Here is a 22,107-nt window from a genome sequence, read left to right as displayed (position 1 = left end):
CTGCACAATCCTTCTAGACATGCAAAGATAAAAGATGGCTTTGCCACACAAAATAATCAGATACAAATAGCTGTTCAGAAGCAGCACACCTAAGGAGTCCTTTAATCAAATATTTAGGTTACCTGCCAAAAAGACCATGATCTCTTCAAAATGCAATGCGGATTAAAGTGTTATCTAACACAAGCAGAAAACTAACCTTGGAGTGGAAGTTTGAAATGTGTTCATCATAATTTTCATGTCTTTGGATAGAGAAACCAGCTTTTTCAGCTAGATTGCAAAACTGGTTTAAAGTATTCCCTCGGCGTGGGGCGAATACCATTGCTTTCCCCTAGAACGTTAAAAAGGAAATTCACACATTTTAAAACGGGAAGGCAACCAAACATAACAGACATTAGTCAAAGCATTTAATTGTACTGCTCTCAGGTAGAAAACTCATTTGTCTTTAGACGTCCACACAGCATGGGCATCCACAGTGAGAATAATTTCAAGGACAGATATACATCAAATAAGAAAAAAAAAGTCATTTAAGTGGTGAGTTGCTATGTTTTATCATTTTCAAACAATGCATGTAATAAACAATATGGAACTCAATGCTGGTTTTCTGTACAATACATACCTCTCTTGGGTCCACTGGTTTAAACCATCAACTAGATTTTAGAATAATGGGTCCAGGGCAGTGCCACCCACCTTGCGACTCCTTAGCAGCTGCCGACACATCTGCAACACAGCTCCAGAGCATGTGGCCACAGATGCCTGTGAATGTTAGTTTACTGTGCCCTGGAAATTCAGTACCAAGAAATCCTCCACAGAGATAAGTAACCACAATGCATTTCAGTTCTGCCACCAGCCTTTTCTGTGACCATGCTGCCAGAGACAGAGCTACAGGATCTTGATTTCCAACTTCACTGAATCCTTCATAAGGGTCATCATTATGGTAAAACAGTTCCTCAAAGTTATTCAAGTGATTACTTTTTCTAAAAAAAATTTATTTATTTATGGCTGCATTTGGGTCTTCGTTGCTGCATGCGGGCTTTCTCTAGTTGCGGCGAGCGGAGGCTACTCTTCATTGCGGTGCACAGGCTTCTCATTGCGAAGCACGCACTCTAGGCACGTGGTCTTCAGCAGTTGTGGCACGCGGGCTCAGTAGTTGTGGCTCACGGGCTCTAGAGTGCAGGCTCAGTAGTTGTGGCACACGGGCTTAGTTGCTCCGCGGCATGTGGGATCTTCCCGGACTAGGGCTCGAACCCGTGTCCCCTGCATTGGCAGGCAGATTCTTAACCACTGCACCACCAGGGAAGTCCCTATCGCAGTTTCTTTTGAAAATTGGTTTACCATTCATACCTGCCAACTGCCTATTGAGCATCTGGGACGTGGCAGACATTGGGATAAGTGCTCTATATACGTCCTCTCCTTTAGTCTTCAAACAACCCAACAAGGTAGAGATTCTCAGCTGCATGTTACAGAATGCTCAGAAAGGTTGAATCACTGGCCAAGATGACACACCAGTAAATGACTGGAAACTGACCTGACTGCAATGCCAATGCTCTTTCCACTACACGACATTGCCTTCTTATTAGTAATAGTGATGACAATAATAAATAATAAAAGCTACCACTTTGCTAGGTGCTTCACAAGCCTTCCCTTTAATCCGCTCAACAGTTTTTGCAACAACGTTGTATGGTAGACATTACATTTTACAGATAATTAAACATGCAGTGAAGGGTTTGAAGAAGAAGGAACCGTGTGGCAGAAAGGGGTCTGGACTTAAAGGGGATCTCCACCATAAAACACAGTGTCATCTCAGGAAAATCAGAAAAATAATGTCATAGAACTGCTGCACTAGAAGGGACCTTGGAGATGACGTGAGTCCAATCTCCTCATCTTTTCAGATAAGAAACTCAAGTTATCTTAGCTGACCCACTGAGTTTTCTCACCCATGAAGTGGGAAAAACAAAGCCTCCCTTGCCTTCCACCCCCGAGCCCGAGCAAGTTGTGAAGGTAAAACGAGGTATTGAACATGAAAATAATTTGAGAAACAAGTTTATATAGATGTAAGAAAGACTAGGAGCACCTACACCACCTAACAGTGCTATAAAAATTCTATCAACTCCCTCTCCTTCTCTCTTCCCCTCATTTAGCTGCAAGAAAACACACTGATACACTGTCCTGGACATCAAGTGTGTTTTCATACTGTGTTTACATAGACATGTATACACTCAGGCACATAATTACAGCAGCACCAGTCATGCCAGTAAACTTAAGGTTCTGTCAGCTTTTCCAATATTAACTGCTATTTTCAGGCGGTTTTCAAACTTAGCAGCATAAATTCATTTTGATGTGAAACTAGATATAATACATGGTCTCAGCAGGGGAGCAGAAGTCTCCGTAAAAAAAAAGAGGGAACACTAGTAGGTCATTCTAGTATTTTCTAAGAGCTGACTGCCGTTCTGGACTCTTGAATAATGGACGTCATTTTATTTTAAAGTCACCTGCAAATATTGTCTTACCATTACAATCAAAGAGTTGATTTTTAACAGCTATTATCTAAATTATATATCATAATGTTTACAGGACTAAGGGGTTGTGGTTGGGTTGATGTTTGCATTCACAAAACACATGCTGCCTTCACCCCAGCCCTTTGTTGGTTAGGGTGAGCTGTAAGGTGACTGCAATTGAGCTTGTGTCTCAGTTTACCTGTCCTTCTGTACCCACTGCACCTAAAACAGCCACCCTTCCCCATCCCTCCCCACCCACTCTCCCTGCTCTAGTTGTGTCCTTAGCCCTCATCACCACTGGCACACATCATAACCTTGTTTCTTATTGCCCGTCTCCTCCAGCTAGAATGTATGCTCCATGACAATGGGATCTTCTAATGTTTTATTCACTGCATTTTCTCAGTGCCTAGCACAGAGTAGACGATCAATATTTGTTGAGAGAATAAACTAAATCTAGATATTGAATAATCTGAAAAACACAAGTCTCTGGGAATTCGAAGGCCACGTTCTATTGCTTATTCTTTAGAAAAGATTTTCTCCAAGAAGGTTTTACAGAGTCAGCGGCTATAATGGGATTTCAGAGGGCAGCTTTCTGTGCACAATACTGTCCCCACAAGAAAGAGAAAGAGCGAGCAGTAGTTTTAATCCTTAATTACTCAGTTATGAGTTTCAAAATGTTTTCTTTTTCATTTCGTTGAATGCAGACACCTTTGAGATGTGGATTAATATTTAGGAGGGACAATAGGACATCCTCCATTCATTCAATAAGCATCCACTGAGCCCTACTGAGTGCCAGCATCTGCCCCATAATGAACGGTTTTAGAAGCCCCCCATATCCCCAGTGGAGGAGGACACTTTGTCTGGTACAGTCAGAGGAATACATCTTACAATTTAGGCTGCAAAAATCAAAACAAGAAAAAGAATATAGATTTCAAATTAGCCCATCACTTTAGAAACATTATTTTCAATTTACCAAAGCACAACTTTCTAAGCATTCACAGTCACCGAATCATTTTAAACTTAGAATGAACACTCAATTGAATGTAAAATTTTGACTGATGAGCAGAAATTTGAGAGAATTCATTTATCCCTGGAGAGGAGAGAGGAGTAGTTCCACAAAACAACAATGATATTGTTTACATCGTAAGCTCAGTTGTTATTTTGCTAGACTAATCTATACTCATATATTAAAGGGTGTGCACGTCTGGAAAAAATAAGTCTTCTTCAGACTTATTTTACAAGTAATATGCTATGCGTTTTTCATTTCCAGGCAATAAACTATTAAATACCAATTACATGTTTAAGCGTGTGTTTATTTTCTAACCATTTCTTTACCTGGTTTCTGAGATGCTGCCTTTGTCTGCTTTCTCCCTTACATTTCCCTCAGTCTCTCAGTCCCCGACCCTGGCTTCTTTTTTTCCACCTGTTCTTTCATTGTCAGTAGTCCCCAGGGCTCTGCCTACTTTTTCTTCATGTTTTATACAGTTCTAGGCGACTGTACTGAAGTCCTCAACTTCAGCTATCAATTATGCATCAAAAACTCCCAAGTACATAACTGCAGCATTCACCATTGTCCAGGGCCCACACCCAGATTTTCAGGTGCCTACTAGAGCTCTCCATGGGGATGTTCTGAAAGTATCTTTAACCCATTCTGCCTAAAATGGAACTCAATATCCTTGGCCCAAACCTCTACACTTCCCAGGGCACTACCCACCAACCCATCCACCCATTGCTCTCTCTCTCTCTGTCTCTCTGTCTCTGTCTCTGTCTCTGTCTCTGTCTGTCTGTCTCTCTCTCTCTCTCTCTCACACACACACACACACACACACACACACAGCCAAATACCTATTAAGTATGCCAAACAATTCTATACCCTTCACCTTCAAAATGAAACTGGAAACCAGGAAATCGTGACATTGCCTTTTAAAACCCTTGTACCTTATTCTATCCCCAGGGAGGCACTCCAGAAATGTTTGTTGAAGGAACCTGTCAGTGAACACCCATTCAGTTCCCTCTTCTCCATCTTTAGGCCTTCACTAGCTCCTAACTGAACAATTCTAGGTAGAAGTTGGTCCATGGTAGACCCATGAAAAGGCTTGCTGCTTTCAAGTTCTTTCTTATTCCAAACCAGCTTTTATGTTGGCCGGAGTGATATTTCTAGGACCCATACACTGCTCAAAAATGGCTCTCTATCTCCATTTCAGTGGCTCTCTATGACCCACATAATAAAGTCCCGTCTCTCCATCATCATGTTCTCAGCCTTTCTTAAAGTGGTACCCAAACTAACTCTTTTAACTTCATCCCTCACCCCTCCCCAACCCTAACCCCACAGGCACTCTCACACTCCAACCAGAGCAAACTCCTGCAAACACAACATGCTTTTTCGTACTCTCCACCTGTGAGCACTGTCCCCTCCACCAGGGATGCTACTTTCTAGTCTCCTTCCTCTGAGGCTTAGAATGGCCTTCTTACTATTCAAGAACAAAGTCAAATACTGCTGCCTCTACGGAACCCTTCCTTAGGCAGTTAGTTACTCTTCGTGCTGTATCCCTAGTGCTTACCATATAGCATTATAATTCCAGGAGCTTGTGCATTAATCTGCCCTGGTAAACAGGGAGATTCTCAAAGTGCTCATTATTCCTATTTATACCCCACAATCCCCAGCACAGTGCGAGGCTCAACAAATGTTTGTTGAATCAAGACGAGTTCAAATCTCGGAGCATCTCACGTTCTATAGAAGGTGTAAATTAGAAAAAAAATCACACAACAAATAAAAACAGCACCAGGCCCTATATGATCAAGTGCTGGGCTGTTATAAGCCATTTTGCACTGTCCACTGTAATTTCATCTGTGTGTATGTTACATCTCCAGGACCACATTATAAATTCCTCAGGGGCAGAGACTCAGCACTGGATGAACAACTGGGTGGACTTCCAAGAAGAACTTCTAAGGGCTAGGCTCTTGTTCTGAGGGTCTTAAAAACCATCTGGGGACTCTCTATTCCTACACCCGGAGGGCCAGGTATGGTGGAACACAGGTCCTCACCAAGAACAGAGGAGGATTTGTTGGGCCTCTGACCCAGCAAGCAGACAGGAACCAAGGGTCCTTCAGCACCATCTCAGTTCATGCCACTGAACCCACACTCACAGGGCACTTCCCTGAGATAAGCAAAAACAGAGGTTTGTACAGATGGGTGCAGAGGTGCTAGATTTTTTAAAAGGTGAGGAAATATGTCAGTAAAAAGAAAGTGCTCTTCTCAAATGAGAGTCCATGATTTACTTTTATAGCACGGCTGGCATGTAGTCAGGACTCCAGGAATTTGGCAGTCACTTAGGGCAGCTTCTACAGAAGGTTAAATGAATTCCACAGTGATAGTTTTGAATTCTTGACAATGGTTAGCAGCTATAACAAGCTGGAGATCTGTCCATATTGCATCCCCATCCATCTCCGCATGGTCCTGAGTAAACTCACACTAACTGGCTTGGCTCCCCTCCTTCCACCCAAAGCCATTTCAGAGGAATATTAGTAGATGCCATTGGTTGCTTGTCACTTCCGGACTGAAATTCAACTTGTAGGCTTGTGTGGCTGTATTTTAAATTACATCTGGGTCCTCTGATATCAGACATGGCTGTTGGTCTTTAAGGAACACAGCGATAGGGGGTTACCTGTCAGCAACAAGAAGCCACTCACCGGAGGGAAAAAGGTACGGGAGGGGAGGGACATGTTTCTTGGAATGAGTAAGATGTGCTGGTTTCATTCCTTTTTAAGATCTTTTCTTTTCTTCTTGTAAGTTTGCTAGAGAGTCCCTTGTAGCATTCTGGCAGGAGTCAGATGTTTTGACAGTGTCTCTCAACCAGTAAGTTGAGGAAAGTTTCCATCTGGGACAGGTAACAATCATTTCCTCCTGACATTTGGGGCTTCCTGTAATGACTTTCCAGGCATGGGTGCCCGTTTGCCCGAGGATCTAGGCTCAGCCCTGGAATCTGCTACTGTTCCTGGTCAAGCCAGGAGCCCACCCTGGTGGCTAAGCTCTCTCTGAGGGCCACCTCATCCACGACCCCCAATATAAAAGCTGAAAAGCAAGGGGAACCCTCCCCTCCCTCTACTTTCTTTGCTTCTGGATCCTCTGACTCCAGACAGCAGAGCTGCCTTAGCTAGAAATCAAGGAACCATACTCCCCAGTAATGGCAGAAGCCATTTCTTCCCAAGCTTGACACCTGAACCTTTGTGTTGCAATGGTTTCATTCTGGCCACTTAGTATAATTTCTCTCACCTTCCTCGGTAGGGTTATCTGTACTAAAAAGTGTCATCTTCATCCAGGTAGACAATCCCCCGGACCTCTGCAGAGCCTGCAGCAGGTATGCAGGACACGGGTGCAGGGAACTGCAGCAGGCCCAGTTATGTGTAGGTATCGTCCAAGTCCAGGTCGAGAAAAAAAATTTTCCCCTCCTGCCAACCATTTCTCTGAGAACAGTTTTTGTGAAGAGCCCCCTATATTCTATACTCATCACAGCTGGAAAGTCTCCCTAATTCTTCAAGGTAATAAGAGTGAACACATTCATTCAGAGTCAGTCATGTGCTAAAGCTTTCCAATGCACTGGCTTGTTTACTCCCCATTTTACAGATGAGAAACTGAGGCTCCGAGAGATGAATCCAGTAAGTGGCTAGGTAGTAAGAACGACAAGTTTTGTATGCAGGTATTTCTTACTCCACCCACTGATACTTTGCCTTCAGAAACTGGGTCCTCCTATGAATTCGAAGCATTTGGCCAAAGTGCAGTTTTTGCTGAGCACCCTGAGAACTTGTTTTGTCTCCATTGAGTCTGCTGAGCCCTGAATTACCAAGAACTCAGGATCCACCAGTGCATCTGCCCAGGTTGTTTCTCTGTGGGCCTCTCATGGCACCTTTAGCCTCTGGGCCACAAAACCATGGAGGAGTGGTCTAGGCTCAAGAAAACATTACAGCATCTCAAATTGTAATAGACTAAAACCTTTAGTGTTATCTTAGTCTTGGACTGTGACTCCTACACACAGACACTCATCACGGGGAGGTCCTTTGGAAGCAGGACAACAGCCCTGGGAGCTAAGAAGGAGAAGAGTGCAGTTATCCGCTGGGTGCCCCCAAGCTCTGGGAACCCTTCCAGCCCACTGGCATGGGATAGAGAGCTGCTGCTCTTCCCTGCTGAGTCCAGGTGACCCTTCCTGAGTCCGTCTGGGTGGGGGCCCAGGGAGTGCAAACACCCTGCCTCCCCAGACCTCCCAATGGGGACGGGACCCCTGGGTGGGAACTTCAGTATGTCCATGTGCCATCCACAACTGGGATTCCCCCCTTAGGGTGGACCCCTGACCCCTTAGACTAGAACACCCCTCAGTCTGAGCAGGCCTGCAGGACAGGAGGGGCCTAAGCGAGGTCCCCTCCTCTCATTTCTAATGCTGCATTTTGATGCGGGCCCCTCTGATTTGGCCTCCCCACTCCTCACAGAGCATGAGTAAGTACTGCCCACTCCAGGGCCCTGCCTCATCCTTCTCCGAGTTAAGGGTGAGTATCAGCTGTCAGTAGGAGCACTGCTGTCCTCAGAGGAGGCTGCTGTGTGGAGCCACACTTCAGACTAGGGGGAGCATCGTTCAGAGTTTAACAGGGTGCAGGAGAGCTGCTAGACATTCCAGTTCAATCTCCATTTAGATCTATTCGTAGCTTGGGCAGTTTTCTCTTGTAAATCGTTCTCATGATTTACGATAGATCCTATGTAAATCATGCAAATCTGCTGCAAAATGGAGTATTTGTCACAAATAGGCTTTGAAGGGGTGTTGGTGATGAGTGAAGTACTGTTTGTGCACTGTGAGATCCAGGAGTCCTTGAAATTGTGTTTACGTATGATAGTATTCCTAGAAGCCTTTACGTCCAAGAATCTCCGTCCCCTCTCTGAAAATCCTGATCTTGCAAATGCTCATGAGAACCACCTAAGGCTAATGGGGGGATGAAGAGGCCCCCAATTCCTTCTGCCCTCAACTTGGGCTGCTCACTCAACCACGACAGCTGCCATTAATATCTTGGTACATGCCCCTTCCTTGCCTCCAGACCTATTACCCACCTCAGAGGGAATTGAGAAGGCCAATTTAATTGAATTGATTACCACTTACAAAGCTGTGGTTACTCCTCTGAGAGGGCTATTTAAAGTTTCTGAGGTATATAGAGATAACAAAATAGAAAGCAACAGTGTAAGGCAAAGGATGATTATCAAATTGCTCTGGGAACCTTCAATGTGAAAAAGATATAAAAGAAAGATTGAAAGGTATTAGTCTATAAGTCTCACTGAGGTCAGAAGACTAGAGCAAACCTTTTTTAAAAGAAGAGATAAAACTTTAGAAAATACTTCACACACACAGTATAGTCCTTTCTCAGATAAATGTGAGTTCCTGTCTTAGACTACTTTAACATTGTTAACCTATTTTAAATCCCTATGGAACAGCAAGAGTCTTACATAGTTATAAGATTTTTTTTTTTTAATGCATGTGCTTTAAGCTTGTTTTCTTACTTTAAATAGATATATATTAACTCTCTGTTTAGGCTGCAGGACCTCCTAGCTTAGTATAACAGCCCCCAAAAATAAGAGTGGATAAAAACTCTGTAATTTACTCTCAGGCATAAATGGATATATAAATGTAAAAATGTGCACAATATTTTATGCCATGCTTGGCTTCATTGTGACCTAATGTTTATAATATGTAAATAATGGCTTCCTTTTAAAGCAAAGAACAGATTAATATACAGATTCATCTGAAGCCCCTTTATTGAATATAAACAGAAATAAAAAGAAAAATGTTGTTTTGCAATAAATACCCAATGACAAAGGTAACCATTGAAGGGATTTATAATGACAGAAGTCAACAGAAAACTTTCAATATCATACTTCTACTTTAATATGAAGATATTGTTATCAAAGGAAAAGACTCAAGAAATTCTTTGATAAAAATCATCTCACACTATCTTTGAAGTGGTTTCATTTATTTTACTACCCACTGTGTTCCTTATCAGAAGGCCAAGGGTAAGAAGTTCCCTAGTTATGATTAGGAAAGAATCTGATAGATCAGAAGACCCAATTGAAGTTGGACATAATAAGTATTAAAGTATTACATGACATTAATCCTGCCATTCCATTACTCTCTCCATCTTTGTGCACAGACTAATTATTCTGAAGCCAGTGTTCAGGAGAAAATAGAAACATACTTACCCTGGGCTGGAGTAATCTCTTTATTGCATCAACAAGGCTGGCTCTGTACTGGTCCAGAAACAGGCTGACATTGAGAAGAGAACAGAATCCAGATTAAACTGGGTTTTCAAGTCTAATGATACTAATGGAGATCAAGACTAATTACACATGTTTACTCAACACTAAAAAAGAGAAATGTTTCCTTCCATTCAAGTGTCTCACTGGAATAAACAAAAGATACTGTGGTCAGTGTTATCCAACCAAAGTCAAGTCATCAACATGCGATGGGCCACGATTCAACACGACTGGCCATGTGTTAGTGTGAAAGGGACAATTTTTAAGCTGCTGTTTGGGGGAAATCATCTGGTGGAGATGAAGCTCTCCCCACACTTGTCTGTAGACCTGTGCCCTCTGCCCACTGAGGGTGCTGTGAGGCCACCCTCCAAAAACAAACCACCGGCCCTATTACACACCAACCACAAAACAGCTCTCAGGTGGTGATAGTTTTTAGTGACTAGCAACAGCACTGAGGTTAGAGCCAACAAGTGACCTAGGAGTAAACAAAGACCAGGTTTAGGCAGTGTGTCCCAGAGACCATGGCAACTCTGGATTTTCCCCCTTGATCTCCATGTTGATTTCTTTCCAGTTCATGTGATTTTTCATTTTTCTTTTCTGGTTTGAGAATTTCTCTTGTTGCTCTGTCACCTCTTTGGCTGGATCAGTCTGACCCTGTCTTCACCAGGCCTTATCTTGGAAGTTTAGGACAGAGTTTCCTCATCCAGGACTTGCAGGCTAGAACACTGGGTGGCCTTGTGCATCAGCTATCCCGTGAGGGGCCTAAGCAAAGCCTCTACTCCCATTTCGAATGCTGTAGTTTGGTGTGGGTCCCTCTGATTTGGCCTCCCGCTCCCCAAACAGCATGGCTAATTACCACCTACTCTGGGGCCCTGCGTCGTCCTCCTCCGAGCTAAGGATGAGTATCAGCTGTCAGTAGGAGCGCTGCTGATGGAGCCACACTTCAGACAAGGGGAGAGCATAGTTCAGGGTTTCCTAGGCTCTGGCTCTGACCTTTCTGCTATGTGACCTTGGGCAAGTCGCTTCATCTGAGGCCTCAGTTTTCCTGTCAATGAGGGCCCACCTCTGTGGCTGCGGTGGGCATCAAATGAATGATATATGTCGGTTGATGAATATTTGTTGATGACCTGCTGTATACTAGGGGCTGTTTCAGGCCTTGGAGATAAGCTGTGAATAAGACAAAGTTCCCATCCTCAAGGAGCTTCCAGTCTGTACTCATTTCTGCGTCACTAGGTCTGGCCCAGCATACACACAGAGGGGAGGCTCAATGAAGAGTTACTTACTGCCTAACTGGCAGATCAACACAGTCTTTGAAATGCAGGAGCTTACGTAGGGTGGGTTTCAATGCCTCTAAAACAGGCTGTATGCACTCCTTCACTGGTCTTGCTAGGGAGGAATCAGCATTTAGGTAGGATGTTTCACCAGACCAGGTTCTTTCCTAAGTCTCTCACTTAAGAGGAGTGGGGAGAGCGGCTTTTTGTAGTTCTCAGTGCTTGGGTTTCACCATGACATGCTCAGTGGAAGTTTCTCCTACAAAGTTCTGCTTTGAGCAATGGAAAAAGAATTCTCTTAAGGTGAGCCAGAAGTGATCTCTAGAATGGGAAACTATCCATCAGGATAATCAGGATAACCTGATTATTACTCATGGGAAAATTTCTTATTGCTCCAGAAAACTATGCACTTAAATCTTAGAGCGCAAAATGTGTCTAATTCGAATGCTACAAAAATTTGCCTTTTAGCCATATTCATCAGTGGTTAATAACCAGTAAGGATCGATAAGAAAGGAATCGAATTGTATTTAAGTGTTTTGAAATGTTCTCTTCAGGACTATATACCTTATTGTTTAGTGAGGTGATACTATCTTAAATGTTAATAATTAAGCATTTTATTTTATTTTTTTTAAAGAAGACTACCACTGTGAGAAAACACCTCTGTCAGGTACTTGGGTCTACAGGAGACCTGGCTGGTTGGGATACACAGCACCAGGCAAAACACCATTCTCAATTTATACCTGTGCATCCTAAGAGCTGGTAAGATTGTTAGAGATAATAATCAACAACTTAAAAGCTGAGCTCAAAACATAACCTTATAAGGGGAGCGGGAAATAAATTAGGAGTTTGGGATTAACATATACACACTGCTACATAAAAAAATAGATAAACAATAAGGACCTACTATATAGCATAGGGAACTATACTCAACATCTTATAATAACCTATAATGGAAAAGAATCTGAAAAAGAATATATATATATGTGTATATAAATAACTGAATCACTTTGCTGTACCCTCGAAACTAACACAACATTGTAAATTAACTATACTTCAATTAAAAAAGCATAACCTGGGCTTCCCTGGTGGCGCAGTGGCTGGGGGTCCGCCTGCCGATGCGGAGGACGCGGGTTCGTGCCCCGGTCTGGGAGGATCCCGCATGCCGCGGAGCGGCTGGGCCCGTGAGCCATGGCCGCTGGGCCTGCGCGTCTGGAGCCTGTGCTCCGCGACGGGGGAGGCCACGGCAGTGAGAGGCCCGCGTACCGCAAAAAAAAAAAAAAGCATAACCTAATATAGTACTGTTTCTACTTAATGTTGGCAATGGTGACAAAAATGTTAACCTCACAGCTCACTAGAAAATGCAGCTTAACACAGAGCACACATTCAAAACACAGTTATTTGAAAGCTAATGCTGTCTACTCCAACACTGCAAGTCAAATTTCCCAAAAGTAATTTTTGTAGTTCTCTAATAGGTCTTTATTCCAAGCAAGCTCACCTTTCTACTTAGCTCTGGTGCAGAATTTATAACGCTTAGTAGGATACATCCTATCAGCAATTTCAACGTGCTTTAGTGGGAGTGATATATAATCTCCTGAAAACTCACCCCTTAAATAAGTCCTAATGGGCTCAGAGAACAGCAGTAGCTTAAGTGGATCTATTAAAAAAGGCTGAGTGGGTCAGTGATTGGGATGAAGATACCATTTCAACTCTCCCTTCAGTTACTGATCAGAATACATCGACAGTCGGCCTAGTTTGGCCATCAAACACACACACACACACATACACACACACACACACACCCCCCTCTATATAATTTGTGGAATCAACTATATAACTTGTGGAATCAACTCTTGCCTTGTTCCACTGATCTGAATCACAGATTATACGACAAAGGAAAGGTGCCAGGCCATTTTCATCGCCTCCCTTAGAATCAGTCAGGATTTTCTGCAGAGCACAGAGCAGCTCCAGCTCCTCTCATAGGGAAATTAATTAGTGCAGAGAACAAGGAGACATTTCTGTCAGCATCCACAGAGAGGAAGACCTCTATGTAATTTTCACGGTGAAATATGCTCAGTTAAATTCACTGTTTTAGATTTAACTTTTGGCAGACGGAATGGCCTCTATCAGTCTTTAGCAACTGATTGCTGGGGGGCCGTATTCTGATCTCGCTTGGTGCCACCCCTTAGGTACGAGATCTTTGACAATCTGTCTGTCTTCTCTGGGACTGAGTTTCCTCAGGTGTGAGGTAAGAGGGCTGACTACATTTGGGTTAAAGGTCTTTTCAGGTGGAAAGGTCTGTGAGTTGTGATTTAGAACTACCTATGATCATAGCATCTGGAAGAAAACAAAGAAATCCTAGAGCCTATTTTGAGAAAAAAATTTTTTTCTTCACAAAACCCAAACTTTTTGCATCATTTAAAGTAAACATGATAGAAAATAAAAACAATCCACTGTATATAGTTAGTATAAAAATGCTGGGAGAGCAAGTGAAGTGATGTACCTTCCCCATTTCTTCCCAACGTCTCAGGCTGGAGGCATGCAGATGTGGTGCACACCGTCCTGCAGACCTAGCTCCGTGTGTCTGGCTAGGGGTGGCTTCAGACTTGCTCTCCAAGCCTTTAGAGAATCCAAATGTGCAGAAACTATTTTTTTTTAAATTTATTTACAGAATCATTTTTATTTTTGCAGAGCTACAGTAAACTGGAAAGCCATCAAACACTGAATGGAAGTGTTCACTGGATAAAAAGCATCTTACTACCAGACTCTCAGAATATTGTGATTGAACAGGAGTCTGGAAAGGCAGGTTTAAAATTAACAAGCACTCGCTATTCTAAACTCAGCAAGGACCGGGCTGGATTGCATTCCAGCAGAAAGGAACTCTTATATTAAATTCAACATTAAACAAGTCAACCAAGGAATTTAATAGGAGGGTTTTTTTTTCTATACCTGTGGTTAAATATTCTAATATTTTGATATTTGTCAACAGCATCCATTTGCAGGTATGACTGTACCTTGAGTTTTCCTTCTGTTTATTTCAAAGTTGACATTTTACAAGTTACTTAGGAACTGTTGAACCATGAAACTATATTTCATTGTCCAAAATGCTGCATGGTGAAATAACGACTAGCTTTCAGTGTGCCTCTTTATTCTATAATCTAGTTGAGCTACTAAATTTAGATGTGAACTAAGAGACTGTCTCTTCTGGGAAATGAGTTATTTCCCCCATTGCCTACAGGTTTATGAATGTTTGAATGTAAATATATGAATATCTGAATGATTTAACAACATAAACATATCGCTGCTCGTTGTAATCATGTGCATTTTACTTGAACCACAATGTGGGTTTGGAATAGGTTTGTGAATAGAGCTTGTTTTCATGTAAATGGGATCAAGCAGTACCACTGGTTAGCTATTCAGGGAAGCAGACAATGCCACCCTTGCTGGAAATGCTTCAGTAAGAATTTAATCCATGTACCTAATATTTGAACTCCAACTCTTGCTTCATATTCCTGTGGCCTAATCCAGATCTCATTGACTGACAAGGACTCAAGGATGGTGTGAGACTTAACGTGATCTATTTATGTGTGGCACCTATTTCTGGCACTGACTATTTCAGGTTTCATCTTGGAGGTAGTGTCTAAAGAGAGCTTTCTTTTCCTCCTCTGTGACATTCTTTAAAAAAAAAACATAGCAGCATGGTCTGCCTGCCTGCCTGCCTGCCTAGAAGCAGCATCCGTGCAATAACTCTGACAGAGAAACATCAATCCAACAGGACATAAAGAACACATGGAATCCTGGGCTTCCCTGCTATATGCACAACACGTATATTATGAACATCGTTGTACTTTCTAAGTTTCTGAACAGCTTACCCATCCCTGTGAATATGAAGACAGACCATTACCAAAGCATTTCTTTTGGAAATAGTATCAGCATCGCAGTGAGAGTGGCTTAATGTTTCACATTTACAAATGGGAAATTATAAACAGGCTGACATTCAGGCACTGACAACACCGGAGGAAAAGAAAACTTAACAATTCATGCATAGAAAAGCCACTTATAAAATGAAACTTGGTGTATTTAGTTCACTTGAATACATAAATTCTCAATAGTGACTAGATGTGTATTTATGTATATGGTATGTGTGTGTGTGTGTACGTATAACATTGTATTATTATGTTATGTATTTGTAATGAAAGGCTTAACTGAATATGCATTATGTATATCAGTTGTACAGGATCCTGTTGTTGGCTAGGGAAAAAAAGACTATTTTTCAAACATGTTGTGTGGCTATTTTTAACCTAACTGAGAACATTAATCAGAAAAGAGCTTAAATCTGACTTCCTCTGCTTCCCTGGTACAAATAGGATGACATGGTGTGAGTGTCATAACACAAGGTATGACAGAGCCAGGCTGTTTTGATATTTGTGCAAAGGACAAAATTAACTTTAAATCTCTTGGCCAGACCTGACTTCCCCACAGAATCAGAGCCCATCCATGTGCGACCCTCGTCTAAACCTCCAAGATTCTACCCTTCTTCCCTCTTTCCGCTGCTCTCTGATCTGACTTTCATGCTTAATCTGATCTAATCCTGCCTGCATTATCTTCATCTGTGCAATGAAACCTGGAGAATCCTTTCTCATATTTGGTGAGGGACAGCATTTACTAAATTACTTGCTCAAATCATATGGTGAGGTTTTAGCTCCTTATTTTTGATTAGATGAGGGCTGTAATATTGAGACACAATATCAATGATTAGGCAAAAATCTGCTTCTCTCTTTTTTTTGGAAAAAGGTTTTCTGAAACTGGGTGCAGAGAGACTAAAATGGCCATGAAAAGCTAGAAAATCTCAACTAAGAATAGAAGAAAATATTTATGTTTCCTTGACAAGTATTTTTCAGAAGAAAACAGAAAGCAAGTCCAATTTCATTGACTTAGGTGAAAGTTAGCCACTGAAAATCTTATTAAATAATAATTTAAAATAAAGACTTCCTGAAAACTTCATTGCATTCATTCAACTCTCACATAAGGAAAGTGTTCTCTGGGTTATAGATCTTGTGTTTGGGTTTATCAGTATAATAGAACTTCTTTAGAATCTGAACTTGTGTTTTCAAATCCATAGTGTCATTTTAAAAATCATGATAAAACTACAAATAAGATTTTACCCTTAACAGGAAAAATACTTGTGAATTGTCAATGTTTCTCATATTATTATTCAATACACGAAGAAAATACATAAGATTAATTGAAGTCATTATTAAGGTTTGATACATATTTATCCTGTAACTTAGGATCAGACTTTCATTAACAATAAGTAGACTGGGCTAAAAGAGAAGACTAAATATCTAATGTAAATTATTTTTAAAAGGCAGGCATCTGACAGAGATTTTACTATTATTATTTGCATAACAATAAAATGTAATTTTATAATTCTTGTTTTATGTATAATTAAATATCATAATTGAAGACATTGAAAATACTAGATAGCAAACATACATTTTAAGAAAAGCTATTTCCCTAAAGATATTTCACAGATATGTTTATACACTGGAGTGTATATGTGTGCAAACACACATACATATATATATTCCCTTATATCAATAGTCAGATCTCTCCTAAGAAGTAAGCTAATTGAGCTGTTTGTGTTGATAAACTCCTTTTTCTCCAGACTATTCCTCTCCGAGCCATAATTATTTGCAATTTGCCTAAGTCGTCCATTTACTGATACGTCAAGCATGAAACAGAGGCAATTCCAGAAAATGGAAATGCTTCTCAAAATCAATCTTTGGGAAATAATGTGGTAGAAGTTACTGTGTGATAGAAGACTACCTTATAACTGTCACATGGAGATGAATGTTAATTTGTTGAGGTTAAGGCAGCTTTGTGCCTCATTTGTTGACTTTGCTTTGCCGTCAGCAAAGCAGCACAGCCCAATTACTCCAGCAAAGCTATTTTTTCTAACAGGAGTTTTATGATTTTTATGTACTTACCAGTCAGCACACATAACAATGTCAAAATGTCCTTCCAGTTGAGAGACATCTGTCTCATTATCCCATCGTAAAACGCTTGAGAAGAAAAAGATTTTAAAAATTATACTTAGGGTTTTTTTTTAACTTTTGATTTTGAGCTATTAACATTATTTTTTGTGGCACTTGAAATTATTTAAAAGGTATATACAAATTATTTCAAAAGGCATAATAAAAAAAACTAGGCATGTAACTGTCTGTTCCATATTTTATTTAGTCTTCAGATCTAGAAGAGGAAGAATTCTCTATTCAAATACAATAGTTAAGCTTTTGCTAGTTCTTATAGGTTTGTGTAGACAAACTAGGGAAAAATATCTTATCTTGACCATAGTCGTTAGAATGAGCCTAGACTCTTAACATCAATGAAGTAGATACTAAAATCAAAGTATTCCCCATCTACTGGAATACAGCCTTATAAAAACAAATGATGTGAAACTTAGTGCCTGGCATGTCGGTTGCATTTCTTATTAATGTGATGAGTACTTTGGCAAGATGGAAGAAAAGAATACCAACTTTCATTTGGTTGCTCTGAGTTTTCAGGCACATTTTAAAATTCACCTCTCCTGATACTTAGTCTCCAAAAAGGATCAGGTTTTAAACCTCATATTAATAACAATAATTAATAACATGTATTTGAAAATTCTAGTTATGCTTATGATGCCAACCAGAGATTTTAAGTTACTTTCAATGAATAACTGTGATAATTAGCATTTTACCATATTAAAGTATTTTAATGACTCCTCTCCCCACCACATCAACTGGGATTTGCAGTATTACTTTTCAAAGTAAAATTCTGCTCCTATTATCTATTTTGATTATTATTTAAAACTAAACTGAGTGAGCATAGCCTACTCTGTCCAGCTTTATTTGCTTATCTTGGTGGGTTCTTTATTTCTTCTATATCTTCTCTGGGTGAAAAGTCATATGTTTGAATATAAAAATAAGTCCCAAAGTTCTTTTCATATACATTAATATATATCCATGCTAGTGACTTGCTTAAGGTAGAAAAGATTAAATACATCACCACAAAAATACCTTTACAGACTGAACATCAGTTGTTTATTCATTCATTCGACTCATCCTTAGTGAGTACCTACTATGTGTCAGGCCCTGTGATGTACCACAGGCCATGCTTCACAGAGGCAGCGCCATAATTCTGACGCCATGCCCTATGTGTTATGGAAGCATATAGACTCAGAACTCCAGGGAGGGCTTCCAGAACAAGTGGATGACTTCTCTGTTCACAGGTCCAGTGAAACATGGATGAGCTTTATAAATTAACTGTAGCGTTGTTGTACTTTCCCAGGCCCATTGGAGAGCCAAGAAATGGAGGAAACCAGGAAACCCCTAAGAGATTAATGCTGCTTTTTCTTTGGATTGATTTCTCAAATACTCCAAGCACCTGGGGAGAGTGGGAAACAACCAACACCAACTTTTCTGGAAACGCCAAGGCTTCCAGTGCAGCTGGGACTCAGGCTCAGTGAGAGAGCAGGCCTGTTCAGCCCTCCTCAGAGACCTAAGAGTCTTAGAGAGTTTCCACATGAACAAGATGTTTAATATATAGATCTATGCTAGACCTTTTCAGATCATAAAAGTAACATCTCCATTGCACAGATTTGGGGCAGAAAAGTATTAAAACTATTCATCATTTTATCATTCATGAACCATTATTTAGAAGAGGCTTCTAATACATGTGTAATGACTAAAGCACAAGAACAGAAAGTGCAGGAAATCCTGTGGTGATATTGGATTCCTGAGGTGCTTCAGCCTCTCGCTTCAACAAAGACCAACCGGAAAGATGGGTCTAGACAGCAATGGGTTGTGGGTTAGCACAGCAGATGTAACAAGTCATGATTTTAAAAGAAATGGAAATGCTCATCTTAGCCACATGGACCACAACACATTCCCAAAAGGCATTTTTCCCCAGTTTTTATGAGGCTTACGGCTATGCTGTCCCCATAACTGTAAGCAGGTGACAAAGACGGAGGGGTGTATGGACAGAGTCTAGCTTTGGCATGACAGACATACCTAAGTTCAAATATTGGTTCCTTCCCTTACTAGCTATGTGAACTTGGGCAATTATTTCACCTCTCTGAGTCTGTTGTCTCATCTGTAAAATGGAGATAGCAACGGCCACCTTCGTGAACAATCTAAGGGCACCATTCACACTGTACTCTGAGTTCTGTTGTTCACATGGCAAACAATGAGAATAGTGCCCCCTAGAGGGGTGGAATCAGGTGGCTTCTATCTCGGAAGGCTAGAGATGACGGTGACTTCAATATTCAAGAAACTAGTCCTTCCAACTCCTCTCCTCTGATGGTCTTGCCCTCCACCCTCCTCAGGCAGTCACGTGACAGTCATGCACGCTAGAGCAGTGCTTCAGCTGTGGGGCAGGACCAGATTTTTTGTTGTTGTTTACAGCCAATCTGTTGTAGACCATTACTTTTGTAAAATACAACAACAAATGAATAGACAAATGAGATTTAAAAAGCAAAGACATTCTGAATACAAGTCCACTTATCATAGGCTTGGATGTCACAGTAGTGTTTCTAAACATTTCCTTCAATTTCTGAACTTACCTCATTGCAGCTCAGTAATGTACAGTTCACAAACTGGTACCAGTCCATGTCCTCTTCATGAAGTAGCCCTGCTCTCAGTCCTCGTCTTTACCAATAACTGCAACCCTGACCCACTCTCTGACAGCCCCTCTATCTTTCACAGCTCACCCCTTACAGAAGGGACTCTCATTCCAAGCATTCTTCCATCCTACTGGCCTACAATCTGCTGATCCTCTCACCACGTCACTGTTCCTCTTCCCTAACATTTGTCTTCCCTCCTTGTCCATTGTAGGTCCCATAGCCAACCATCTGAACTATTCCCTCGCATACCCCCTTCGCTCCCTCGTCCCTTTCTCATGTCCTCGTATTTGTTGAATCCAGCTCTCCACCTGCTCCAAGACTGCACGTGTGCACCTGAATGTGGCTGGAGAAAGCACACAAGCATCCTGACTGGCTTTGCTTAAAATGCATGACCATGAACCACAAGTGAATTCTTGATGTCCGGCAGTTATTCTTTCATTTCCCCTGTCCATTGACTCTTCTGGTCTCCTAGCTCATTATTTTGTACCACCTTCACTCTTTTCAAAATTCTAACACTTCCTCCCTCAGCCTTACTTTCAAGCCGATGACCTTGCTTCCTACTTTACTGTCAAAACTGCTGTAATCAGATGAGAACTTCCACAAACTCCCACCACCACACTTACACTCCTAACAGCATCTGTTCCCACATAATCTGTTTCCTGCCTATTATCATGGACGAATTAGTCATACTCCTATCTAAAGTCAGTACCTCCTCTTATACACGGGAGCCATCCCCTTTTGTCTGTTCTACGGCACAGTTCTAGCAACTCTTCCTTCTCTAGCCTATATTATCAGTTCTTTCCTCTCTACTGGATTATTTCCATCAGTATTCAAACATTCAAGCAGCTATTTTTCCCTCTTAAAATATCCTCTCTTTGCTCTATCCTCCCTTCTGGTTATTGCTCCATTTCCTTATTCCTCGTCTGCAGCAAAACTCCATGAAAAAGTTGTTTAAAATCTGTTTTCAAATTCTCTCCTCCCAATCAGGCTTTTGTCCCCACTGTTCTACCAAAAATGCTCTTGTCAAACTTTCCAAAGGTCTCCACGTTGCTAAATTCAGATCAGTTTTTAGTCTTCATCTTATCTGACCTACCAGCCTGCACTTCTCCCATGAGCTCCAGATTCATATATCCAACTTTTAATATTTCCACTTGGATGTCTAATAGACATCTCAAACTTAATATCTCTAATATTGAATTCCTCATCATCTTTCCCCAAATTCATATCAATAACTGTTTTTCTCATCTTGTTAATTCTATCTTTCCAGGTGCTCAGGCCAAAAACCTTGACTATATCCTTGACTCCTAATTTTTTTTACACCCCACATTGAATATGCCAGGAAATGCAGTTAGTTCTACTTTTGAAATATGTCAAAATCCATCTTTTCTCTATCTCCAGTGCTCCCACCCTGGTCTAAAATACCATCATCTCTCATCTGAATTATTGTATAGTCTCCTAATTGCTTATAACCCTACAATTTCTGCTCAAGGGAGCAGCCAGAGTGATCCTTCTAAAATGGACATCAAATCATGAGCCTTCTCTATTTACTACCTTGTAATGGCTCCTCTCTTCACTCAGAGTAAAAGCCAAAGTCTTTACAATGACCTATAAGACCCTGTGCAATCCAGTTACCATTCTGACTTCATCTCCCATTCCTCTCCCCCTTGCTCTCGCAACACTGATCTTATGATTTCTTGAATACACCAGTCATACACTTCTGCTTTAGGGCCTTTAAATTGGCCACTTACTCTGTGTGAATGCTCTTCTTCCAGATACCCCTATGGCTTGTTCCCTTACCTCCTTCAAGTGTGCTTGAGTGTCTTACCTTCTCAGAGCTGCCTACCCTGACCATTCTACTTAAAACTGCAATCATTCATTTCCACTCCAGTACTCCTGAACCCCCTTAACCTGCTCTTTATTTTTCTATAGCAATTATTACCATTTAATATGCTATATAAATAAACTATTAATTTTTTAAATTCTCTTTCTCCAGTAGAAGCACACTAGGGACAGAGATTTCTAAAATCTGTTTTGTACCATGATGTATTTCCACTGCCTAGAACAGTCCCTGTCACATAATAGCTGCTCAATAAATATATCATTTGAATGAATTGTGTATACTTAGCAGAGAGACTGGCACACAGAAGGTACTAAAGAAACAGGTCCCTACATTAAGTTGTTCTCTGAATAGAATGTGTAGCTTAGGTAGATATGAAGGCCAAAGATGTTTAATAAGATGATAAAAAAATAACAAAATTTTAAAAAGAAAAGATTTCTTTTTTTTAACATGTTTATTAGAGTATAATTGCTTTACAATGGTTTGCTAGTTTCTGCTGTATAACAAAGTGAATCAGCTATACGTATACATATATCCCCATATCCCTTCCCTCTTGT

The 22,107-nt window shown here is 41.0% G+C and overlaps 1 protein-coding gene across 1 annotated transcript in view; it reads right to left on the bottom strand.

The window, feature by feature from the left end:
- The window catches only part of CAMKMT (calmodulin-lysine N-methyltransferase), a 406,140-nt gene that overhangs the window by 5,805 nt on the left and 378,228 nt on the right, over positions 1–22,107 (bottom strand). Inside the window, exons 8-10 of the mRNA XM_082851893.1 lie at positions 17,039–17,113; positions 9,727–9,790; positions 197–328 (exon numbers count right to left, since the gene is read on the bottom strand). Of these exons, the coding sequence (XP_082708019.1) occupies positions 197–328; positions 9,727–9,790; positions 17,039–17,113 (271 nt within the window). The remainder of the gene's footprint in view (positions 1–196; positions 329–9,726; positions 9,791–17,038; positions 17,114–22,107) is intronic.

Source organism: Leucopleurus acutus (assembly GCF_964270905.1).
Source record: "Leucopleurus acutus genome assembly, chromosome: 12".
Classification (NCBI taxonomy): Eukaryota; Metazoa; Chordata; class Mammalia; order Artiodactyla; family Delphinidae; genus Leucopleurus; species Leucopleurus acutus.
Note: the sequence above shows the minus strand (reverse complement) of the source record. Positions and strands in the feature narration are given on the sequence as shown.